Raw genomic sequence first — 20,287 nt, 5'->3', positions numbered from 1 at the left:
GTCCACACAGAGTGCTTTTATAACGGATTTGCACTTGTCATCATAAGGTCGCGGTGAGTCATTCGTGCCCAAATATGAATTCCAGATCAGCCATGCCTATATATGGACTCCTTGAGTTTAGAGCAGTCAGGTATGCCAGCTAGCTATAGGCAGGCACATGTATCCAACACTAACTTTCAAATGTAATCAGAACACATGCTTAATTGCTATTGTTTTCTTCACAATGGTAAGATAAGTGTTATCCTCTCTCCACACACCCATTTTTGACTAAAGAAAATATTTTTCTTAAATGCAGGACATGCAGCCTTAAAAATGGAGTAGGAGTCCTCAACAAAGCAGCAGAAGAGAAAGCAGCCTGATACCAACTACACTGCGTGCCTAATATGTCAGAAGACAGACAGTAACGCTGGTCCTCTTCAGAAACTGACAGACCAAGGTTATCCTTCACTTCTATATGCTGTAGCCAAAATAAATGATTATGTCTCATTCAGACATGATAATGAGTTGGATCCTCAGTGTGCCTTTCTGGAAAGGCATCCTGTAAGTGTCACAACAAATACACAAATTGTAAAACAGATGATCAGAATAAAAATACATTTGTAAAGCAAGAAGGCACTTACTCTGAAGGGGAGCATGTCGCTATTTCTACAAGTCATCTTTTCGACAACCAAACCTAACCCTAACCTCTGTGGGGTGAGTAGCGATACCTGCCGACGCTCTGTTGTCGAAATGATGTGCGTTCGCTGTTCGAAAAAGCGAGATTTCCCCACTCTACTCTGAAGCAGGACCTTCTGCCTTCCGCCGTTCAGTGCGTCCGGTATCACAGGGATTGCATGGACGTCTACTAGTCAAGACGTGTTTATACACAGTGAAAAACAAGTACTGGCACAATTTCTTATGATGCTGCACTCAGCTGATATCATGCATTGAATTAATATTATTTGTTATTTGCTTTGAAAATACTTGGGAAACCATGGAGACCATGACATCATACCAATCTTACTACCACCTTAAAGGGCACTATGACGTAGCGGTAGTAGTAGGCAACTGTAAGATAATGGTTGTACCACAGAAAGGATGCTCTAGCCTGGTTTGCTCTGCAGAATTGAGCACTGGCTGCATGCTCACCAAGTTGAAGGAAGTAAGGGAGACTGCTCAAGAGGCAGATTATGAAGAAGAAAGAGATGATGAGGTAACAGGTAACACCTGATGATACCATAGTCTCCTCCTACAATACTGCAAAGAGAATACGGATGGAGCTCCAGGCCCAATGTAAGGCAGAAAAGCCAAAGTCAATGCAAATGGAAATATCATACTTGGGAGGCATCTCGGAGAGTGAGTGATAACAGATGCATCCCCAGAAGTGGGTGAGGACGGCGGGTTGAAAGTCAGTCCCAAACATCCTGGGCAAGGTTAAGCTCGTGATGAACAAGTTCTTAACCTTGCCCAGGATGTCTAACAACACAAAACAACATTGGGACAGCATTGCACATCCTCAAGGAAAGGCAATTGCCACACTTTTAAACAGATTTAGGAACTGCATCAGCTACCAGAGATATATTACAACAATGGCATCGTCAGTTGATGAGCAAACAGATGGTGCCTTCATACCAACGAACCTCAAGGTTGGTCGATTCACACAATTTGCATTTGATAACCTTGACTTCCAAGAGTACACAAAGGCTGAACGAACATTACATGGCACAACACACATCATATCCCAGTAATCCCAGTACAAGGATCTCTTGACCACCTGAGCATGTTGTGGCTTTTGGGGCATATCTGCCCTACTGTTCTCTTGGAGAACCTGAAACCAAGCTGCACTGGTCCAACATGGAGTTCATTGCAGGCATTTCTCATCCCAGATGCTACCCCTGCAACTGTGATTAGCTATGCACCTCTTTTCCCCATGTCACCAACAGACCCAGATGTGGTTGAACAGTCAATTCAATACTGCATGGATGTGTCCAGGTCTGCAAAAGAAGACCCCTCAGATATATAATATATAATAATATATAAGATATACCTCAATAAATATGTGTATGAGAATTAAAGGGATATTTCACTTTCAAAAAAACTTTTGGTAATTTTATCGTCTAATCAGGCTTTTATGAACACCCTGAACAGTTTTTAATTTGCTTGATTCAATATTTAGATATTTGATGTAAATGTTACCAGGCCCTCCAGGCCCAGGGCCTCTCCCCACACACACCCATTGTCACTTCAAAATCCATTTTAACCATGATAGATTCATTAAAAACATCCATTATTTTTCTGGTGACTCATAATACGTGAGCAGGCCATGTTTTTTCGATAACTTTTTTCATTTATTTTGAATAATTATTTTTTGTATTTCATTTTTTCCATTTTCCCAAATAATTATTCAAAATAAATAAAAAAAGTTATTGAAAAAACACGGCCTGCTCACGTATTAGGAGGGTAGTATGAGTCACCAGAAAAAATGTTTTTAATTAATCTATCATGGTTAAAATGGAGTTTCAAGTTACAATGGGTGTGTGTGCGGAGAAAAGCCCCTAAACTGTTTCCCTGTTGAAAGTGGAATATCCCTTTAAGATCTCTGAGCCCTATTTTAGCGAAAATTGATAGTTTATGAGGTTTTTATTTTTTTATCCACATTTATAAAACAAAAAGCTTAATGCGCTTTTGGCATCAAGCAGCATTATAATAATAATAATAAAAAAAAACACTTAGTACCCTTTTGGCATTCAGAGTCTGTTGAAACTCTACATGACTGGACTGAAATCCCTACTTGGGGTGAGGATTACTACACCCAACTTGTCCTGCCTGTCGGAAGTAGGACTGCCTTCCTTAGTTTTAGTGAGAGAAAAGCAAGCCAGGTTCTTCACCAAAATACAGCAGCACAATGGCATGCTTGATGAACCATTGTGGTACAGTATGTTCAACTGCTAAGGAAGGAGAACCATGTCATGTATTCTCTTTTATCTGAGATAATCTAGAAACAAGACCATATTGAGAGTGACCGAACGAACAGCACATACTGCACTGGTGTGTCCCCTGCCCTCACACAAGACATCAGAGCGAAATATGGACACAAATGTAATGATCTCAGCTCACTCTTTGTGGGCACTAACAGAGAAACTTTGCATATGCCTGCCTGTCACTTTTGTAGCAACAGAAAGCTCCTGTTGAATGAGCCAAGAGATTTTGTGTTGTGTGATGTATATTTTAACGTATTGTACCTTTATAACGTTTTTTTTTAATTAATGGGTTTTCGAGTGTTGTTTTTGGACCCAATGTTTTCTGGAATTGTGTCAATGAAGTAAACTTACAAACTAACTAGATCTGCTTCCAGTGAATGTTCTCCCCAAAATAGGGTTGAAGTTGTTTGTGTAAAGAGAAGGAAAAGAAAAAAAAGAAAGGGAACATGTTCTCACAATAGATGTGGAGGACCCCCTAGGGGTCCCAGAATCATGTCCTCACAATAGATGTGGAGGACTCCCTCTAGCCTATCTCTGAGGACCCCCTAGGGGTCCCAGAATCCCGGACCACCTACGGGCCCCGGACTCCCTGTTGACGACCCCTGGTGTAGAGCAGAGCTGGGTAAAGACGAGGCGAGTTTATACTACAATATGAATAAAAAATGAGAAATAAAAGAAAAAAGTCTATGAACTCCTAATCTTAATTCCAACCTCAATCTTTTCCTATTCATAAGCCTAACTCCCCCAAGACATTTTTAACTATCTTTTCCTATTCATAAGCCTAACTCCCCCAAGACATTTTTAACTACAAAACAGCCATTTCTCCTGTGAGGACCAGGACAATCCTTCTCAGAGCGTCTATATTTGTCAAATTATATGTGTCCCTCACAAGTACAGTAGTGATGTGATTACACATGCACACACACAAGTACACAGTAGCCTACTTAATTATCTCGCTACAAGGTTATTTCCCCATCCATTCCCTGAGCTGAGCTCTCATTGGACGATGAGTCAATCTTATGGCGTTAAATCCTCACATGGGGAATTAAAATGTGTCCACACTGTGAATCCTTGGTGCTCATTTGTCTCTGAGGGTGATAAAAGTACAGTGGTTATCTCCTGTGAGCAGGGGAGATTAACACACCATATTATACAGACCTTTCCAGAGCCATAGCATTTAAATAGATCCGGCTGGCAGCTGGAATATAGGCTCTATCATGCACAGCAGCCATATTGTAAAGAAATGGGACCTATTCCTTAATTCCTTCATAGGTGTTACCAATGATGCTAATGAAGGCTCGATCTGTTCCATTTAGTGTAGCACAGTTGTTCAGAGTTACACACCCTTAAGGGGCCATTTGGAATTCCCTCAAGGAACCATGAGGGTCCCTGGACCACACCTTGAGACCCACTGGTGTAGCAGAATGTTTCCAGTGAGCCAACATGCCACAATATCAGCACCCTGACTCTGAATGGAATAGAGCCTTCATTAGAATCATTGGTAAGACCTGGGAAGAAAGTAAGGCAGAGGCCCAATTCCTTTACAATATGGCTGCTGTGCATTATGCCTATTGTGGAGAGACTGAACGATATTCTCCAAACTGAGGACACTCAATTCAGTGAGGCTGTATGGCGCCCTACAGCAAAGGACAATAACTAATCACATTTACTCACTGCACTTAGAGTAGTTCACCCCCAAAATGACTTTATTTCTATTGATTACTCATGCCATGGAGACTTGAGTTAAATCATATTTTTAGTTTGTTGCATTCCTAAGACAATAATTAGATTACAATAAATGTACCCCCATTGATTCCGGATGGGCACCCGAATCCATTTGGGTCCCCATCCATAATCAATGGGGGTAAATTTACTATAATCAATTTTTGTCTAAGGAATGCAACAAATACCAAAATAGATTGACTTGCTATTAAATCATAACCTTATCAAACTGACATAAAAACAAATCAGGAACACCAATTTGGTCCCCAATTTGACATGATGTCTCCAATTAAATAGTGCTATTAGTCTGTTAGTTAATGTGTCCTATTTTAGTAACAGACCCCACACATGCATGCACGTGCGTGCGCAAACACACAGACATTTGTATTACAATAGAAGGCCCTGGCAGTCAAGGCTTGTCTAGCCCCCTTGCCTCGTTCTCCACGTGAAACCCCCGTTAATGAGACAGTGTATGAGTGCACACACAGGGAGGGGCCGTTGGAAGCGTGAGAGCAACATCCGGTTCATTGGAAAATAACTTGTGGCATGGAGGAAAAGAAAAACTAAACAAAACACCAAACAAAGTATGCTACTGTATATAAAATGTATGTCAAGTTTAATATAATACAAAGATGTTGGCATGACGCTGATGTGAACCTGTACATTATGAACAACAAGAGCAACATTACGATGTCATAATATCATACACATGGCTGAATTAGATTATTACGTATTTATATAAAGTGCAATAAAAAATAAATGCAACACAGTGAAGACCCTGGCCCTTAACACTTACTAGCCCCCCCTCCCCAACAACCACCACCACCTGTGAATATATCATTATTTGACCTCTTTGACCTCATAATCTGCAATTATGTGTCCTGGAGATTTTAACCACTTTAAACCTGCCGTCCATATTTTGTGTCATTAGACTTTCCAAATAGGAGACCCAGGCTTTGAATCCCAGGTGTTGCATAGAACAGAAGGATATATAAAAAAATGGTTAAGAATTTAACAATTGCCGATCTACAAGCTCACAAGCAAAAAAAAAAAAAAAAAGATTAATAGGCCTTAACCACTTCAACCACTTTTGCTGAAAATATTTAATGTAGGACTCTGAAGGACTCTCCGGTCAACAACGTAAGGGATTTAAGTGTTAAGTGGACAGGGTCTCCATACCCAAAAGAGACATTTTGGAACCAAACTTATAACAATACATCATGAATTAACTACTTTTTTTTCCGTGAACATTTATGTTTATACGTTTTTGAAAAGTTGTAATGGTTGCTATAAATGTATAGTTCAAGTTGTTATAAATTATTATAGTTATGTTGTGTTTGGTGTGATACGACCCAGTAACTCAGGGGTTCTCAAGATTTTGATTATTATTTTTTTATTTCTCTTTTTTTTTTTACACATTTAGAAAATAATCTGGCGACCCCCAAAATAATTTGGTGAACCCCAGAGGGGTCACGGCCCACAGGTTGAGAACCCCTGCCGTAACTTATGAGCCCAAGTGTGCCTGGTCTGTCATAATAAGTGCACACTCATTTCGGTGAAAGCGATCTATAAAGCTTGTAGACAGACTATTTTCACCAAAGAGATTTGGTGTAAGGGGGGAAAAAGGAGGGAATCAACTATAGACCCCTGGGGGACCCCAGTCAGCTATGTATATAAGGTTTAAGTGGTTAGGAGGATACAAATGGATCCAAATGGACCCGCAAATGACCATTCAGTTTGACCAAATGGCTCCATTTGATTCCATTTGTATATCTCTTTGTATACTGTGTGCAGCAGAGTAGATTCCATATTACAAAAGAAAGGGAAAAAAAGTACAAAAGAGTTATGAATCTGTGCAATAAACTGAGTTGTACAAATCCAATATCATATGAACAGCTGATTAATACTCTTTTATACACGTCTAGACGTGTGTATATATATATAGACGTGTGGGTATATATATATACGGTATATATATATATATATATATATATATATATATATATATATATATATATATATATATATAAAACACTGCTCTTTTTTTTAGCACCACAAGGCGTCCATGTTTCATGAGACAGCCTCAAAACAAAAGAGCAGCTTCTTATTTCAGAGGACCATGATGCCTGGAACCCACAGCACTTTATTTGCACTCTGCAGGTTTGTTTGCGCGACTGTTCTCACCAAGCCATGGGCCAAAGCAGGTCTGGTCAATGCAATTCGATGAGAATGCAAGCAGACAAACTTTATTTGCACAAAGATATACTGTATATTTACGTGCACGAGTGGAGCGTCCGTGCACAGCCAGCAGGCCAGCTTTGCGTGCCTGGTGGGTTTCAAGCATCAGGGGCTACAGTCACACGTGTGCGTCATAAGCGTAGTAGCCAAACACAGGTGTTACCAATGATGGCTCTGTTCAATTGTGGTCAAATAATGTAAGGAAAAAAACTAAAACAAAAAAAGCATTTCAATAATGAGGTGGACGGATACTATGAAAAACAACACAGGTTACACAACTATCCACAAATGTGCTCGTCCCTTTACCCTTCCCAAATTCAGCATGTTTCTAAACTTGATATAAAAATAAAATTGTGCCGCCCCCTAAAACTTGCTGGTTGTCCTAAGATATCTGCACTGTAAATTCCTACTTTGTTCCACCTACATTACATTGTTAAATCCTGCAGTGTTAATTTATCTCTGAGAGGGAACAAATGGAACCAACATAATTCTCTGCGGTAAACAAACACTCTAGCACCAATCAAGATAAACCAGTTCCAGTGGTTGTCCCAAGCCCCCAGAACCAAGGGGGAGGGCTGAAGCGCCATGGACATGGTGGCCGTTTGAGGTACTGCAGTTGGAGCTTCTAACCACATGAACGCGCTCTAGGCTTCTTTGTATTGGCTGCGCGTTCATAGCGGAAGTGCTCGTTCATGACTTGGAGCCCCAGCGCGTCCATGAACACAAACTATGACGCAAAATGCGTCACAGAAGGCGTTTCAGAGGCGTTTCCAAACGCGGAAGTACGCTTCATGCGCTGGGTGAGCAACTCAATGCAAGTTGACGGGCGGGGATATCTGGTGTCCTCTCTATACTTATTATAACTCTATGGGTTGTCCTAAGATATCTGCACCATCGATTCCTGACACTGCTACACCAGTGGGTCTCAAAAGTGTCACACTGGTGGGAGGAACCCTCGTGGTTCAACAATCAATTCATTAATCGATAATTTGCATCCCTAGTCCGCGTCCAAATACATTAATTCGTGTGGTCCTTCACATGAAAAGGTTTGAGAGTCAAGGACCCCTGGGTCACTTTGAGAATCACTGGTGTACGAGACGTTGACGCTTCTGACGAGCACGTGTGACAACGCCCCCTAAAGCATCATTTATTCTTTGCAGTGCGCCGGTGTCGCTCGTCGACAAAGGGGTCAGCGAAACAGGGTGCTTGTCGGCGAGCGCCGCTGTCGCGTGACTGGGAGGATGACTGAAGCTGAAGGCATCTCTGACATCAAAGATATACGAAAATATATAAGCAAAGTTAGTTTACTAGATTACAGGTTTCATACAAAACTCATAATTGTTGTTGTTTTTCTCTCCATAATATTTTGTCTGCATAATGTTTGACAGTTATAAAAGGTGGATTAAAAAAAATGTGTTGTCACAGTTGGGGAGATGACATCATCGCATCCTACTTCTCCGTCCAACCCCCGCTGCCCAGAAAGGATTCTGGGAAAGATCTAAGTCTGCTGTGAACCCTGGTGGAGGAAGAGAAAAAATAAGTCAAGCTTTGAATACATAATAAAAAACACTGAATTACTGTTTGTGTTTGAACCAAACCCATAGTAGATCTACAAGCTGACAACATGATGCAACCTGATGCGTTGTGAGCTTGTATGAGCTATTTTCAGTTAAAATAATTGTTCAGTTAAGAGCCCCTTCCTCGTCTCTCCTGCTCTTTAGTAAACATAAAGGTTAGGAACCAATTATTTTCAGTGAAAAATGAAATTAGGCCCGGGGGGGAAGAGAACAAAACTGGTTCCACGCCGGTGGAAAAGGGGTCACAAGAGAGATTCTCTTGCGTTGTTGGGAGGAAGTGAAAAGATATTGAATGAAGCAGCAGCACACTTCTCAGTCTTTCCCAGGTGGTTCGACCAGGCAGACAGGGTTTTGAGGTCATAATCTCTGTGAGGTTAGGTTTAGGCATAGTGTTTCTGAGGTAAGGGTTAGGCATAAAGTTAAGTAAAAGTTAAGTTAAATACTACTCTTCTATTCCACTGACCAGTCAAACGATTGAGATCAGAACTTGTGTTCTGTTTATCCCTCAATAAAATGATGTAAGACTTATTATGAACTCTAGATAGTATATGAACTTGATGAGACGAACTCTATGGATGAAGTTTTAATACTGTTTTGCTTATCTGGCTGTGCTTATTTCTATGTTTTTTTTTTCTTTTTTTCTTTTTTTTTTTTCAAATCATAGAAAACTGGGTTCCTCAATCAGGAGGGTGACTGAAAATAGACCGCAAAAAAGGAGCTATGGAGAATTTATCACAATGCGTCTTGCTGTGAGCGTGTACATCTGCTATTTCTGGCAAAGACATCTGGTGTAGAAAGAAATGAGCAGACTAATGCTGCATTCACACTGCAGATATATAGTTGAACGTTTTGCTTGCTTGGTCAATGTTATCTCAATGGAAACCAGCTTTAAAGATACAGGACACACACCAAACGAAGGTTTGGAAGCTTTAAAGCTGGTTTCCATTGAGATAACATTGACCAAGCAAGCTAAACGTTCAACTATATATCTGTAGTGTGAATGCAGCATAAGAACAGGTCGGGCTAGTCTCACTATAAAAATGATGGTGCTTCTTTTTTTAAGATTCATTCCAGGTTGTACTCGGGTAAAATAACTGCCATTTTACTGTTCCATGTGTTCTGTTGTGTAGCTAAATAATGCTCATAATGCTAAGTAATGCACACTGTACTCTCTCTTTAGTGCAGGCACCCTCCAGTCATGTTTTAGTATAGGCTTCTGTTTGGGCACTGCTGTTGATACAGGACTTGAATCTGAATCAATACATTTGATTCTGAAACATTAAAATTGGTATTTAAGTCAAAAAGCCTTTGAGTTCACCGGGCGTGCATCCGATATTAAACATTCAGACAAAACTAGTGTCTCCAAGATGTTGAAATTGTATGAGGTTAAAAGATGAGTACTTTTGTACAGTAGAGGGAGCCATTGTTCCGAACATTAACATGTAGAATATTCAGTCCTCTTGGAGTTCATAGATTGTCTTTATAGGCCAGGGGCCAATTCTGATATCTTCACAAATTGGTACCATTCAAGGTGACCGTACATTTTTTTTACATTTTTGACTTCCTACATGTCTCTAGTTCACATTTTGGTATAACCCTTTCTGAGACCCAGCTTAATTGATGTTATCAGCCACTAGAGTCGGTCTCCCATCGACTTTCTATACAGGAGAAAAATAACCAGAAAACATTTTTTTTCTGGGTATTTAATTAGGATGTGAGGGGTCTAACTAGGGGTTTGTCATGATGCTGAATCCATTGCAAGCATTTGTTTTGCACAAAAAACATTCCTTGGGCAACAAATGGCCCCAGAAAACGATAGTGATGAGTCATCACTTTTCATCAGTTTTGTGGGCGTCCCTGAACCGAATTTCCCATTTTCAATAATTTTACTTCTACTCCACCGCTGGCTGCTTATTACACCACAGCAATGGCAGCAGTGTTCTCTACAGGGGAGCGCTCAGGCAAAAGTGTAAAAGAATGCAGCGTCACAACTAGATCCATGCAAGGGCTCCCAACTTTGATCAGAGGTGAGAAAATGTCTAAGCTAAGTAAGCTGGAGGTCTGAATGTGATTGTGGACCCAAGACGAAAAGGATTATGTTCTCCATTGGACACCATTCATTCCCCCCCCCTAACTTTACAGTTGATTTTCTTACCTTAATAAACATTTTCACAAAATGTCCTGTCGCTAGTTTAAAGTCTCACCATGAAATTAGTTTTGTGAAAATATGGTCCCATTTATTTGATAATTAATGTTCTCCACCATTCTCATCTACACCAATAGACCGTAGGTCCCACCCTCCTCCTTCTTTGACTGCTTTATTTTCTGCAAGCTCCCAAGTATCCCTGCCGGTTGCATGTGACCGTTGACCAATATCCTTCCTTGGGTACCATTAATACAATGATGGCAGACACCCATATGAGGGCAAAAAAAGCTTCATTTTTCGCTCCGATAGAAACCAATGGTGACGTCATCACTTCCCATCGTCCATATTTTCTACAGTCTACGATTTGGACACATTTTAAAGAGGTCAGGGTCTGTGGCTCAATGAAATGACCATTAGCCTACTCTTCACCTTAACTGTTTGCTTTACACTATTTGCTACCCATCATGTTAGCACTCATGTTTTTGTTATGACTTGAACCCCAGCATCCATAATCTACATAACATAAGTCAAATGTATCTTATCTACAAGCTCACAAAGTGATGCGTTGTGAGCTTGTAGTTTGGCTATTATTGGCCTAAGACATTTGGTGTTGGCATAAAAAAATAAGCCATTGCAGGTCCGCATGCTAATGAGCCAGAGTTCACTTAAGCTGTCCAAAGATCTGATAGTGAAAATTACACAGCATGAAATCCATGGAATGCACAATGAAAGGTTTCACTAAAGTTTATTTTCAGCACAAAATACATGACTGTTATGTACATCAGTGCATTTAGAACAATGCACAATCACAAAAAAGGTACAGTGCATTTAGAACAAGGCACAATCTAAAAAGAAAAACAAAGAACATGTACATGTACATCCTGCATTTAGAACAAAGGCCATTTGACATAATAAAGGTGTCCAAGATGCCAAAAAAGGGGACGGAGAAGCAATAATGCATCGTGTCTGTTGTTGGATTTTCGCAGCCCATCATTTAGGCTTCCCTACCCCTTGCTCTGTTTGCATAAACAAATTAAATTATCAGTGTTTACATCACATTTCAAGAGAGAGAAAAAAAAAGGAGAAAAACATGGATGTTTTTCACACATACAGTATACATTTGCTATGGTGACCCCTTAAGGGAAAAGCCGAAAGGTAAAGAAGAAGACAGCACAGGTCAAGCACTAACCAACTTCAGATTGCACAGGCCGGCACATATTTTTAGGATTTTGCTCAATTTTGCAAGCATGTTGATAGGGAAGGTTTTTGACACCATTTTAAAAACTTGAATCCTTCTGATGGCACGTTCAACATGAATGCGCACATTTGCAACGGGCCTTGCGCGGGGCACCTTGTCATAAGTCAACCGCGCATGCTTGAGCGTGAAAGCTGGGATGTTCAATTTAACTTTTTTGTCAGCTAACAGTTTATGGATTCTAAATTTGCGGTCTGCCATTACCTCGTCACCAGGGCGCAGACAGTCCAGGAACCCAGAGTTAACAGTTATGTACTTATCACTGCTCCTAACAACAAACGCATCTGATATGAACATGATTAATCCACTTGGAGCAACAACGACAAGATATTTAGCAGTGCTTGTCCCTTTGTAGTGGCTGTACATTGCACCCCTGCTGCCAAGGTTTCTGGACGTCTGAATAAAGGTTTCAGCACAGTAGATGATACAGGTAGTGTTAGGATAATTATTTTTAAATGCCAATGGCATGGTGAGTTGAATACCTTCCTTATCTGGCCAGACAATTAGGTCTTTAAATAACTCACCCATCACATCAATCCAATAAGCAATGACCTTACTTGCCATACTCTGTGATACTTGGAAACGATGGGCAATATATTCAGATGCCGGGTTTAATTTTAGTTTCATCAAGGTCATGAAAATCTGGTCGACAAAAGGAAGGCTAAATGATGGGCTACGGAAATCCAACAACAGAGACACTAGAACTTTGAAGTGCATTAGCCTTACCCCTGTGAACAGTGAGTCCTTGTCATTACTGAGCAATGACAGTGCCAGAGAGTCCTTCACCTGACACTGTATAGCTGCATGCCATACAGTGTCTTCTTTGCTCTTTGTTGTTACATGGTATGTATGGTCATGTTCTTCCAACTGGGCCTGGGCATCTTGGTGTGTTGGCGCCTTTGACTTTCGATCAACAAAATGAAAGGAACAAACATAAATTAGTTTTGGTGGTTTCTTCAACTTTAATGCCTTCAGCCACATCTGTGAAGCCAACCCTGATGCCTGTTTGAGGTGGAATGAATAGCGTGGAGGACATGACCATGCTTTCTTCGTCAGGGTTTGGTAAGGCACTTGTTCGCCAGCCATAGTTTTAGCTTTCGTCGCGCATGTGGACAGCCTCGTACTGAACAACTTGTCTCTGACATCATTCACTCGAGATGCGTTGCCATGGAAAATCTGTGTCGTCTTCTTCCTTGTTTTTCAAGGTCATCTCATTGAGGTACATTACCGATCACCTGCTGCTCTGGGCTGGCCCGGCTGGGGGGCTGGGGCCGTGGGCCGGAAGCGATAAGATGTTGAATGAAGCAGCACACAAAGAAAAAGTCTCCAGGTTGGGCATGTTTCAATAGTCCGGCGTGCGGTTAGGTTTAGTGTTAGTCAACGGAGAAAGACGCACCAATGGAACCGGATTAATGACACATCGGAACAACACTACGCTCCCCTCCAGGTATTCACCTTATTTTACTTTTTTCCCCCACAATATCTTTTGAAAATAGCAGATCTACAAGCTCACAACGTGTCAGACCCCCATCTGAAAATATGTGGTGCCAGGGACCCCAACACAAGATCTGTATAGTTCAAATGTTTCAAAAATATTCAAAATATTATACCTTTTTTCCCCACTATTCTTTGAAAATAGCAGATCTACAAGCTGACAATGTGACAATGATATGACACATTGTGAGCTTGCTGATCTGCCATTTTCAAATAACCAATGTTAAGTAGTAAAAATGAGCCTAGTTGCTTCTTTTGGGCTTGTTTTCTTAGACCTGGACACTTGTTTCTTTTGCAAAATCTGGCAACACACTGTTATTCGTTGTTGTTTCGACTAAAACTCTGATGAAAAGTGTCAAAATAAGCTATGATGACTAAAACTAAGACGAAATACATTGACAATTTTGTCAAATACAAACTAGACAAAAATGTTAGGGAGGGACTAGTGAAGAAGAGATCCAGTAGAACTGGTTTGGTTGCACTCGGGTGTGGGTCTGAAAATACATTTAGTTGACTAAAATCTTATGATATTTAGTCGACAGTGTACAAATGGAACCAAATGGACCCTAACAGGTCCATGTGGTTCCATTTGTACATCGGGTTAGAATTAAGGGAAGACTTGACATTTAAAAGCTTGAGAAACACTAGAATATGAATACAACTAAATGACAATGTACTCAAAAGACTAATGACTAAAATCCAAATCAAATCTGCTGTGAAAATGAAATGAACTGCTCTTACAGAGTTGGTTCTCTTGCGTTTCCAGCAGTCAGGGTTGATTCTCTTCTGCTGGTCAGCCAGGGCTTTGGCCTCCAGGGTGTACATCTTCCTCTCCTCATTCTTCATCTTCTTCCAGCGCTCACCCAGGATCACACTGATGGCTCTGCCACGGGCAGGGGCACAAAGTGAAGGTCACAGCGTCAGTCAATGGGAATGCGTACAGAAAATGACATGCTATCGTCTTTAAACACACATTGTTATTGCATATCGTCGTTGTCGGGTGAAAACCTTGTATGTCCAAAACCGTTTGTTTTGCATTTATCATCCGTTTGTTTTGCATTTATCATTTTAAAAATGATTTAAACTAGTGAAAACAGCCGATCTACAAGCACACATCGCGAGGCGTTGTGTGCTTGTAGATCTGCCGTTTTCACTACTTTTGTGCGACGGCATTGTATGATGAAGCACGGCTTTACATGCCGAAAAAAACGTTTACATTTGAAACTTGGAGATGCGAGGTTTCTGCTCGACAGTGACGATATACACAATGTGTACAGTATGTTTCATGTTATGTGACCATAATGGTCCATTTAGACTGGGAAGGCCTAATCATTCTTACACCCTTCAAGCCGGGAAAGCCCCTGTTATTTTTATGTTGAGCCGGGAAAGCCTGTCATTTTAAAGTATATAAAGCATTTCGCTCTCTCTCTCTCGATGGACAGACAGACAAAATGACCCCAAACCCAAAATATTTAACGTTTTTCAGATAACTTAGGTTAGGATTTAGAAGGTGCTTTTAAAATCGGCCTCAGGTCTATGTGAGTACACAGAATGTTAGGAAAGTGCCCCATCTTCTGAAAAGCAGAGGTACTACACATACATGTTCCTGTTTCATGTGTATAGCAGTTAAACCCAGTTTTTTGGCCGGTTTCAACAACAAAAAAGAAAAGAAAAGCTGCATTCTACTTGTGTTAATAAAACTATAATAGAGGTTTGGTCCCTGTCTGCCATTGTTTTCATCACTATTCACCACCGTATTATATTGTGACATTCCATTTAGTATGATTTCAAAGTACTATTAGTAGTACTAAGGGCCTGTAATTTAGTCTGTGCGACATAAGAATATATTTGGGAGCACCCGTGCGACCGTCAATAATTGCCGTGATAATACCAAATCGGCACACCGAGTGAACCAAAACCAGCGCTCATTAACATCCATTCATTAGGCTTAGCTGCCAGTCAGTCTATTGAGCACTGCTGAGCGCTGTTGCTCCGCTATTATGTCCAACGTCACTGCGTGTCAGAATCAGAAAGTACATTAGTACTAGTAGTTAAGTTATTGAAGTTGTAGAGGGGGTCCGTGAGTGTGACTACGGAGAAGAGAGGAGATGCTCTGTCTGTAGTGAACGAGAGAGAGAGGGGGCGGTCCTCGATTGTGTGCGTGTGAGAGAGAGTGCGTGTGTGAGAGAGAGAGAGAGAGAGTTTGCGTGCGTGCATGTGTTGGAGCTAAGGCAAAGATCAATTCATAGGACAGACAGCATGACAAGGGGCAGGAAGAGTGGGCACTAAGGAAGAGTGGGCAGACTGGGCACCTAGATGTAAAATTGGCATTTTTCCCCCTAAATGCTAAAAAGTTAAATGTTTGGGAAATGGTCTACTTAAATAATGTGACGAATACATGATTAGAACATGATTGAACATTCCGCAATTAATTAAGGTCTAATATCCTCACAACCTAATCAGAATGGGGTGGTGTGTTTGTATGTCTGTCTGTATGTACATCTGCAACTCCACGTTCAGTAGTTGTTCGATTGTCTAAAAAACATAATACAAAAATCAACAACGCATGTTCCTTGCTGACCATCAACTTTTTTTTTTTTTTTTTTAACTTTTTTTTTTAACTTTTTTTTTTTTTTTTTTTTTTAAAGGAGCTATAGTCAACTTTTTCTTGAAAAACGGATGCTAAAATAAAAATAATGTTTCGAAAATATTTTATAAAAAAATAAGCTTCATATATGTGTTTCAATTAAAAAATGACCACAAAAAGCGTAAAATAATGATAAAATAATCATTTTGGCCCTTTGTTTACATTTACAGGGCCCGTACTTTGTTTACATCCTAGTCTGTAGACTAGGATGTACACCTACAATGAAAAAGTTGACTATAGCTCCTTTAAATATGAGCGCCCGTTAGGGCGCGATTTCTAGATATGAGCGGCCGCGCAGCGGCCGCGAATTTCTAGTTTCTATAATTGCTACAAAACCATCCAATCATGTTGGGCACAGTTCACGGATAAATGTATATGACATACCTGCATATTCACATTACGTATGCCGTTTTATTAGGTGTAAATTTCAATTACATATTGGTGCTCCTTACATTTTGTTGGGTGCTCCCAAACTTTTTTCTGGTGCTCCTAACTTTTTAAACTGGGAGCACCGGTGCTACCAAGTAAAAAGGTTAATTTCGAGCCCTGTACTTTTTTTAGCTACTATTCTTCGGACAAAAAACTCTCACATACTCATTTTGGCATACTAAATTAATTTAAGTGATAGTTTTAGTTTTTAGCTAAAAAGTTAAAACTGATAAGTGTTCGGTTACACTGTTAAATAGCTCTATATTGTGACAGAAATCATTACTATAGTGTCTGTTCAGTAAAGTTGCTAAATAGCTCTATACAAGCAATGATTACACACAATATAGAGCTTTTTAACACTGTTACTGAACACAACCTCTATAGCAATCAGTACTATCACAATATAGAGCTTTTAACACTTATTTTAAGTAGCACTAAATAGCACAATTGTACCTGTTGTCTTTCCCAGGGTACATCTGTGTGTACTCCAAGCGGTACTTCTTGGCAAAGAGCATGAAGGCATTCATTGGCCGCTTGCATTTCACAGGTGTGGCCACGGCTGTCGTCCCTGGGGAGGCGAGGCCTCTGTTGGATCTGCTTCCTGAGGCGTGCGGGGGCGAGGAGCCGTCGCAGTCCGGGCTGGCGGCGCCCCCGCTGGACTGGGAGGTGCGGCGCTGGCGCGCCATGCTGCTCAGCAGGTACACAGCCGATGAGTCCAGCGGCGTGAAATCATAACTGTGAATAATATGTATTGAATTTGTTTTAACTCATATCTTCTCTTCTGGGGATCCCTGGCACAAAACATTTTCTGAAGGGTGTCTGCAGCCAAATATGTATATGAATCGGTGTGGGCGCTCACATCATTATCCTTCCAGGGGGTCCGCCAGGAAACGTAGTTGATATAGTTTATCCATTTATATCTTGGCCATTCAAAAATAGTACTTGTACAAGCACACAGTGTCACTCCATTTTTTGAGCCAAGTACATATCAAATTGGGGGTCCATGACATGAAAAAAGTTTGAGAACCACTGCTCTAGTGTGGTTCATCACAGGATGGATAACACACACAGATTTTCTGGCAGACAGAAATTGCCAGCGCCTGGCCAAGATGCAGACTGAAAAGCTTAACGTCATCACAGCAATAGCTGAAGCCTGGAACTTGAGTTTTCATCACGTCCGGTGCACTGTTTACATTGGTTTCATGTGTAAGATTAAAAATAGCATCGCCAACGCTAGCGACGATAGTGTATTGAACGATCACTCGTCAGCATTGCAAATCTTCCTTAGGCATGTAATTGTTATACAGCCATTTGAAAAGAGCTGATCTACAAGCTCACAACATTTCGCAGTGTGACGCGCTGTGAGCTTGAGATCAGCCATTTTCAAATATCTTATGTACAGGGTTACGGTAGCTATACTGGTTTTGATGCCAGAATAAATGTAAATAATGATAGCACAATGTAGTTGTATTTTCCAACATCACACCAACTTCAAAAATGATAATTGATTAATCAAAAATCTAAATCTGATCTTGTAGGAAATCTGAGCAGTTGATGTGATGATACCGTATGTGAGCATAGTGTACCTCCTGAATGTGTCGAACACCACAGAGTCGTCACAGTTGATGGCGTCGGGGTGGTTCGGGGGCAGACAGATTTCGCCCACCTGCATCTCATAACAAGGTATACCATGATGCACCACTGTAAGGCTTGGATAAAAGGAAGACCACCCTGAAAGACAAGAAACCCATTCTAATGTATTGATGTGCCGCTGGGTAGATTATAATCTATGAGCGATTGTGTCCAGTAGGGATGGCCAAATGGAGAAGTTTTCTTAACTGGTCACCGTTAGGCATTATCGGTTACATAACCAGTAACCCTAAGAAAATGTTCAAAATGTACCATTTTACAGATAAAAAAAAGGGAAAATACACCTGTTTCCCCCCCAAATAAAGTGCCATATTTACACATTAAAGACAATACAACTATGGGGAACAAGAATACAAATATTTTCTATAAGAAATTTGTTTTTTGGAAAGAAACAATAGGATTGAAATAATCACGTCTATAATGAGACGCGGCTGTCGCATAACAACAGCAGCAGTGACCTTGTCGCTTCAAGTAGATTGACCATTTCCCCCGGCTCCTCTGTTTGTTGTGTAGAGCTATAACTTCCAATCGTATGACTTTTGGAATGGTTGATTCATTTTCTTCTCTCTCGCCGGTGTTTTGTGTGTGCTGAAGCAATCATTGCGACTCTGTGAGCTGTTACACAGACATTGGTGTCTGTCCAGGGCTTACACAGAAATTAGTGACCGCAGCACGTATAATGTATGATGTTGCATAGACATTGGTGTCTATGCAACATCATAGTTTTTACGGGTAACCAATTTCTTAACGGTTAAAAAGTAACGGTTAACTGTTGGCCATCCCTAGTGTCCAGAGAAAGCCTTTTTTAAGCTTCCAGGTGGGAAACGTCTCAGGACCCACACCTCCTCTGTATAAGACACTTTTTGGGCAGAGAATAAAATAGGTCCACCAGATGGAAATTATTGTATTTACTCAACTGCGCTCTCTACAGATTTATATTGGCCAGATCTGGAGAGGGCAGAAAGCTATGTTCCTCTACCTCCACACCTCCTTGGTAAAACCGGAAAACCCTCTCGTCTGGTCCGAAAATAACAAAAAACAGTTTCACCCCTCACCAAACCAAAGGTATCAGTGGACAGTTGAAAGCTTACTCTACTTAGTGGACGCAGTCTGTGCCCCCCACCACACGCTTAAAATACATTTTACATTTATAGGGCAAAATGACAAATATTCCACCGGATGGAGACTCCATTTCTTCTAGTTTTTTACTATTTATCGTCGCCATCACGGTGCCAAGATCTGCCAACTCACTACTGCCGCGCAGGTCAGAGGACCGAAACGCACCGCATTAACAGAGCATTAGTCTTGTTGGGTGTTATTCAGCTCTGCGAGGTTGGAAGCGCTGTTTTGTAAAATAACCAGGAAGAGTGTCAGCGTTATCGCGTTCAGGGACGTGTTAACTGGTCACCATGGTAACCGATAGCCACCGTGGGGATGAGCAAAATAAATCATGTTTCCCATGATTCCTCACAAATACATCCGCGGACTTCCATTGAATTGTATACATCCTGGCAGCAGAAAGATGTTTATGTCTCGCCTTCTTTTCCCATATCGCCCGCTTGGTCAAAATGGCCTGTATTCTATGGACCATAACGTACCCATGGATCATCACGGTTGTATTTGTTCTTCTCCGCGTGAAAGTAATGTTTTTTGACGGTCGTTGACGGGAACACCCGCGCACACAACGTGCACCCAGCGCCACGGAAAATCAGGTAAATACAATAGGAAAAAGCCTATGACAGTTAATTTACATCAGTTATGGCAAAACTATGGCAGCATAAGTGTTAAATGGATCTAAGAGCTGTAGAGATGGGGAGACCCCTATTACTGAACAAACTCTGACTTTAACACTACCTTACATTTTCAGATGTTTTTTATACCTTTATTCTTGACGAAGAAGGGATGGTCCAGTCGACATTCTGCTGTTAGAAGGCCGCTGTCATGGGAGCCGGGGTCAAAGGTCAACTTGAGGACGGCCTGGCTGAATGACAGCGTCTCCTCGCGGCTCACCAAACGCAGACCCTCCGAACCGTAGCGCTGAAAACACCACAACCAATCAAATCACACCGCAAGTCGACGCACAGCCAATCAAGGCTGCCTTGATGACCTTAACAAACAGCGCCTGAGTTGAGAATTCTAAATTTAATTTAAACATCCAAACAATTGATT

At 41.0% G+C, this 20,287-nt stretch overlaps 1 protein-coding gene across 1 annotated transcript in view; it reads right to left on the bottom strand.

The window, feature by feature from the left end:
- Positions 1 to 6,729: 6,729 nt before the first annotated feature.
- hbp1 (HMG-box transcription factor 1) overlaps positions 6,730 to 20,287 on the bottom strand; it is a 29,078-nt gene continuing 15,520 nt past the window's right edge. Inside the window, exons 7-11 of the mRNA XM_080737566.1 lie at positions 19,999 to 20,155; positions 18,055 to 18,199; positions 16,922 to 17,203; positions 14,134 to 14,275; positions 6,730 to 8,436 (exon numbers count right to left, since the gene is read on the bottom strand). Coding sequence (XP_080593692.1) covers positions 8,419 to 8,436; positions 14,134 to 14,275; positions 16,922 to 17,203; positions 18,055 to 18,199; positions 19,999 to 20,155 — 744 coding nt within the window. The 3' untranslated portion in view covers positions 6,730 to 8,418. The remainder of the gene's footprint in view (positions 8,437 to 14,133; positions 14,276 to 16,921; positions 17,204 to 18,054; positions 18,200 to 19,998; positions 20,156 to 20,287) is intronic.

This window comes from Nannobrachium achirus (assembly GCF_963921795.1).
Source record: "Nannobrachium achirus genome assembly, chromosome: 11".
Lineage (NCBI taxonomy): Eukaryota > Metazoa > Chordata > Actinopteri > Myctophiformes > Myctophidae > Nannobrachium > Nannobrachium achirus.
The sequence above is the reverse complement of the archived record's forward strand: the minus strand, read 5'-3'. Positions and strand labels throughout refer to the sequence as shown.